The sequence below is a fragment of the Rhinopithecus bieti genome, unplaced genomic scaffold (assembly GCF_001698545.2).
Source record: "Rhinopithecus bieti isolate Rb0 unplaced genomic scaffold, ASM169854v2 scaffold_30732, whole genome shotgun sequence".
NCBI classification, from domain to species: domain Eukaryota; kingdom Metazoa; phylum Chordata; class Mammalia; order Primates; family Cercopithecidae; genus Rhinopithecus; species Rhinopithecus bieti.
In genome coordinates this window covers 5538823-5545065 of record NW_016814045.1, presented here as the reverse complement: position 1 = coordinate 5545065, position 6243 = coordinate 5538823, and the positions used below count along the sequence as shown (strand labels likewise).

At 37.0% G+C, this 6243-nt stretch overlaps 1 protein-coding gene across 2 annotated transcripts in view; it reads right to left on the bottom strand.

The window, feature by feature from the left end:
• Window positions 1-446: 446 nt before the first annotated feature.
• NPM1 (nucleophosmin 1) overlaps window positions 447-6243 on the bottom strand; it is a 20672-nt gene continuing 14875 nt past the window's right edge. The window contains exons 9-11 of one of the 2 annotated variants that reach the window (XM_017849402.1): window positions 5780-5881; window positions 3493-3567; window positions 447-801 (exon numbers count right to left, since the gene is read on the bottom strand). In XM_017849402.1, the coding sequence (XP_017704891.1) occupies window positions 763-801; window positions 3493-3567; window positions 5780-5881 (216 nt within the window). In that variant the 3' untranslated portion in view covers window positions 447-762. Of the gene's footprint in view, window positions 802-3492; window positions 3568-4439; window positions 4784-5779; window positions 5882-6243 lie in introns of those variants that run through there. The other variant, XM_017849403.1, reaches the window with a different exon arrangement.

Genomic DNA, 6243 nt, shown 5'->3' with positions numbered 1-6243 from the left:
GGTGGTTCACACCTGTAATCCCAGCTACCTGGGAGGCTGAGGCAGGAGACTTGCTTGAACCCAAGAAGCAGAAGCTGCAGTGAGCTGAGACTGTGCCACTGCACTCCAGCCTAGGGGGGAAAAAGAATAATACAGGTTGAAAGGCTGCTTTTAAGCTGTTTTAACATGCCAGATTTTCTTTGAGTGAGGCTAGAATAGGCGGATAGGAGGTCTAATGGAACATTTGAAAACATGTTGCAGTTATAATAATTGTTAACTATCATCAGGAGGTGGGAACACAGCACTAAATCCTTATGATGAAAAAGTGGTTAGCTCCAGTGAACTATTGAAGGGGAGGGGCAGGGACATTCTCATAGAATTTTAGAATACTATTTGCCATTCCTAACTACGTAAATTATTTCTTTGACAAAGTATAAAGCAGTTAAATAAATCAATAGAAACCGTGCTACTTTATTAAAATACTGAGTTTTATTTCACATGTATATTTTTGTCTCCCCACCATTTCCATGTCTGACCACCGCTACTACTATGTCCTATCATAACATTCCATACATACTTAAAACCAAGCAAAGGGTGGAGTTCCATCTTTAAAACTAAACAGGCATTTTGGACAACACATTCTTGGCAATGGAACCTGGACAACATTTATCAAACACGGTAGGGAAAGTTCTCACTCTGCATTATAAAAGGACAGCCAGATAGCAACTGTTACAGAAATGAAATAAGACGGAAAATTTTTAACAAATTGTTTAAACTATTTTCTTAAAGAGACTTCCTCCACTGCCAGAGATCTTGAATAGCCTGGAAAAAAAAAGAAATGTGGTTAAGGAACCACAACACTTCATAGACATCAATAAATTAAATGTCTCTTTGCATAGTTCAACATCTATTTTTCATTCTACCACCAAATAGGTTAACTCTAGATAAAGAAATGACTCCAAGAAAATGTATACTCAGATGTAATTTAATTCGTAACACTTTAATCAGTCATAAAAATAATGTGAACAATATACTAATATTTAATAGTTTATTTACTTAAGGAAATAAAGACCAGAGACCCATTTGGCCAATGTTACTTCCAACTTCATCTCCCCTGAGATCAGCTTTAGAGTTGGCCAGATTTAGCAAATAAAGTTACATAAACACCAGAAACGTATTCTGAATTGCCTGTGCATGTGTGCCTGTGCATATGTACATTTAGAAAAAACTATCTGCTGAAGCTAGGCATGGTGGCTCACGCCTGTAATCCCTACACTTTGGGAGACTGAGGTGGGCAGATCACTTCAGCTCAGGAATTCGAGACCAACCTTGGCAACATGGTGAAGCCCTGTCTACTAAAAACGCAAAAATTAGCTGGGCATGGTGGTGTGCAACTATAGGAGGCCTAGCTACTCAGGAGGCTGAGGAGGGAGGGTTGCCTGAGCCCAAGAGGCAGAGGTTGCAGTGAGCCAAGATCACATTACAGATAGGTGACCAAAGCAAACACAAAAACAAAAAACAGCTGGCCAGACATGGTGGCTCATGCTTGTAATCCCAGCACTTCAGGAGGCCGAGGTGGTGGATCACCTGAAGTCAGGAGTTCAAGACCAGCCTGGCCAACATGGCAAGGTGGTTCTGAAGAAAAATCCAGAAGTTCACCAACAACTAGAAAATGAGATGACAGGATTCTCTCAGCTGTCACTGTTTCACAGCCAATGGGTTCTCAGGTACAAGATAACTGAATGCCAATATTAAATATCATAGAAATCTTTTTTTGTTGAGATGGACTCTGACTCTGCCACCCAGGCTGGAGTGCAGTGGCGCTCACTGCAACCTCTGCCTCCCAGGTTCAAGCGATCCTCCTGCCTCAGCCTCTTGAGTAGGTGGGATTACAGGTACATGCCACCATGCCCAGCTAAATTTATTATTTTTAGTAGAGACGCAGTTTTGCCATGTTGCCTCCCAAAGTGCTGGGATTATAAGCATGAACTACCACGCCCAGCCAAAGATCTTCTTATCATCAGGTTCAAACAAATATACACCGTCATTGCTTTCATCTTGCATCTCTATGTCAAAGATGGGAAGCATTTAGTTTTGATAATCTCTAATAGTAATTCAAGTTATTAAACATTTACTATTTATTGGAGAAATTTCATTCTGACACGAGAACACTTTCAATTCTAGAGCAAGATAATACTTCTGGTAGGCTGGGCAAAGTGGCTCGTGCCTGTAATCCTAGCACTTTGGGAGGCCAAGATGGGAGGACTGCTTGAGGCCAGGACTTCAAGACCAACCTCGGCAAAAATACTTTTAAAAACAGAATACTTCTGGTAGAAGTGCTGGTTCAGTAATTTAATAGCTACAAGCCTTTGTTATAAAGTACAGAAGATCACTCCAACTTAATCATGAAATTATCACTTTCCTTGGCTGTACTTGAAGAAATGCATCTCTTATGCTTAGTTGTTAGTACATATTGGTTATTTATATGTCTGACTTTCCACTATTTTCAATATTAAATAACTTGTTGCATAATGCTTCAAAATAACCTGTTGCATAAAGTTTCAAAATAACTTATGCTCAATCAATGTTTAGTATTCCAAATAAACTACCAAAACTCACACTTTAAACTTTGGGATTCAAATGTAGAGAAAAAACAGAACAGCAACCAAAAGACTGAATCTGATCATCTTAAAGCCCATAACTGCAACTTTAGCAAAGCTAAACTCAAAATTAACCATATCACGGTTTTAGAAACCCGAAAACTAAAAATTAAGGTGCAATTAAATAACTGACCTGCTAAATATTATGGCAGAAAAAACAAGCTAATTGCCAAATTTTCTGAAAAAAGCTGACTACAGGAAACCTAAAAACCATTAAATGCAGCCATCGGTTCTCTACAAGATACCTAACGTCCCTATTTAACCACTTTTACATTTTCCTTACACTTATAAGTCAACTATAAATAAGAGCAAAAATAAATGCATAAACTGTGGTTGACTAAGACTTTCACATGTACTAATTGTAAAATCTAACAGCTAAACTCAAGCTTAAATATCTAGTAATAGCCACAATTTAGTGTCTTGCTTCCAGGTTTCATGTTAGGATGATTTTGGCAAAATATATTTCCCATAAGATCTATGAAAAAAAAAATGGTCTCTACCAACTCCCAAAAAAGCATGAGACCAGACTGCCCCAAGCAGCCAAATGGAGCAACAAGGAAAACCACAGCAATTTCCTTAGCCAACATAGTACCAAAAAAGTAAAACTGAATTCAATAACCAAGAAATACTTTGCCAACTATAGGGAATCTGGGAAAAATATACTAAAGTTATTGTCTCAGACTGCCAACTGTATTCTTCATGTATTTCATTAAATACATGAGTTTTCAGATTATTTCATTTATTATCTGTGGTTAGGAACTTTTAAAAGAGCCAATACTTAAAAGGGTAAAGGCAGAATTATAATAAATCACGAAAACTTGGACTTCATCATGTCCCCAGAAAATTCAGTTACCTCTTGGTCAGTCATCCGGAAGCAATTCTTCACATAATTGATGAACTTGGCTTCCACTTTGGGAAGAGAACCACCCTATTGAGACAAAAGCATTATTACAGGTAAGTAGAGAAATACACTGAGAGAGATACCTTTAGAAAATTCCTCAATAATCTGCAATGCTACTACATAGAGCAGTTTACTCCTTTTCCCTTCAACTTTCCCAAGAACACTCAATGTCTTTTTCAGGGCCAGAAAGCCCTATTGGGCAGCATGGCTAGTATCTCTATTCAAACAGATTTGCCAAAGGGTCAAATCTTCCCAGACGACCTCTCTAGGAACATAAAATATAAGCTACACTTGAGATTCTACAGACAAACATGACATGGCAACTCAATTGCTTATCTGTATTATCTAACAAGCCGGTTTTATCACCCAGAACCAAACACAACCTATAACACCCCTTTGGAGAACCATGTCCAGTGACCCAAACTGTTACTTAAAAAAACAAACAAAACCCCACAAAACACTTGTTGATCACAAACCAGTTCAGAACAATGATCTGGTCATCAGTTAAAGATACATGAAGTTGAATGGGGAAAAAAATTACAGTAATTACATTTCACTAATCACTCTTACCATTTCCTTCAAATTATGGATATAGGCAAGAAACTACAACAGTGTTGGTGATACCTGTAACTTTTTGTCACCAAAATTTCAAAACATTACTACTGCAAATATCTTGAAATGTTTATTTATCACTACTTTGGAATTACCTTAAAGCACTGAATATATCTGTTTTTACTAAATTTAATACCTTTCCCTTTAAGTATCTTTTATGCATTTTTAAAAGACTGAAAAGGTTTTCAAACTTGGCAGAATCAAGTATAGCGTTAAGAAACTTAACTGCCTCCAATAACCTAGTAAAATAAACCTCAATTTCCATTTCAAAATTATTGTCACATACATTCTTAATTGATTCATTCAAATATTTATTGAGCAGCTAAGGAGATACAAAGGCAATTTAAAACATTGTTAGAGGTGAGGCAAATGCACAAGTAATAGAAAGCAAAGGGCAAGCTTCACTGTATCACAGCAATCAGAAGAAAGTGCTTTAGGGAACCAAGAGTGAGATTGTTTCCAGCCTGAAGAGGCATGGGTGGCAAATCAGAAAAGGGGATTGAGATTAAAATAGAAGACTTCAGTCTGGATTGTTGATGATACTCAGTATGGACTATATTTGTTTCTCCTTTTCCTTTCTCCCCATCTTTGGGCTTAATTTACATGTAGTGCCCAGGGCTGTTCAATGCGCCTGCAATTAAACCAAGGAGATAGGACCATATTAAAATGGAAGGGAGGGGAATCTAAAATATGTCATTTTAGCATTGTATCCAAGGGACAAAAATCTGATAAGCAGGAAGGCTAAAGGGTTTCCAGTGTGACTAAAACAAGAAATATGTTCCAGTTCTAAAATTGTTTTTCCAGTGGACTTATCACTGTACAAGGAAATCTACTGAAGCCAAAGAAAAATCTATAGAGCACAGGAAAAACATGGGGAAATGAGTTGGCAATTTTTCCTTACCACCCCACATTTGCTCTCAATAATTGCAGTCTAAAAGTATTATTCATTGAATTAAAGCTTCTCTCAAATGTGCTTTCAAGGCATTTAAACCATCTATTCCATATCCTACTCAAATCCCCCAGTCAAGCAGACAAGAGACCTAATCGTCTTCCCACATTTCCATTATTTAAGACAAAAGGAAACTAGATTTAAGCCTATTAGTCATTCACAAAATCTAGCTATTACTACAACATATTAACTGGTGACAACTTGGTGTAAAGGGCAAACAGAAATGTCTCAATCTGCTGAAAATTACTTCTGACTAGGGTCAATCATGAGTATTTAACTATAATACCAAGCAACAGCCCGCGTCTACTTTTCCAGCTGTTTGCAATTTTAATGAAGTCTCATACGCCCTCTGTTGGTTCTCTAGCATATCTTACAACCAGAAAAGGTAAAGGGTTCTCACTGATCTATTTTAACATGGAAGGTCAGAATGTTATCTTGTAACCAGTGCACTACGTTCCTTTTATAATGAAAAATAAGGCATATTTAATTTTGCATATGCAAATCACCAGACACGATTATAAATGTTTTATAATTCATTTTATAAAAAATTCACACCACGAACAGGGCAAGTATATTAAACCAAAACAAAAAAACACAAGAAACATTCAAGTCTACGCAAACCAGACACATGCAATTTGAGGGGGGAGACAAAGTTTTTTTTAAGATAACTTTACTCACTTTTTCTATACTTGCTTGCATTTTTGCTTTAATGTCTTCTACAGAACTAGGTCCTTTTGGTGTTTTAGGAGTTTTTTCCTGTTTTTTGAAGGATTCTTGTCCCTGAAAAAGAAATGAACTTCGAAAAGGTCATAAGAATAAATACAACTCCTAATTTAAAACCCATTCTGTCTGGATTTCCTCAAATAGTCTTACAAAACTCCCTTATAAAGCTAATTATACTACTGGAATTATCAATAAATTCACACCATACAATTTTGTTCTTAAAAATCTTTCTTCTAAGGAAGGAGTAAGATTAGCAAGGCATGGTGGTGCATGCCTGTAATCCCAGCTACTCAGGAGGCTAAGGCAGGAGGATTGCTTGAGCCCAGCAGCTGGAGGCTGTAGAGAGCTATGATCATACCACTGTACTCCCAACTGGGCAAGAGTAGGACATCCATCTCTTTAAAAAAAAAAAAAAAAAA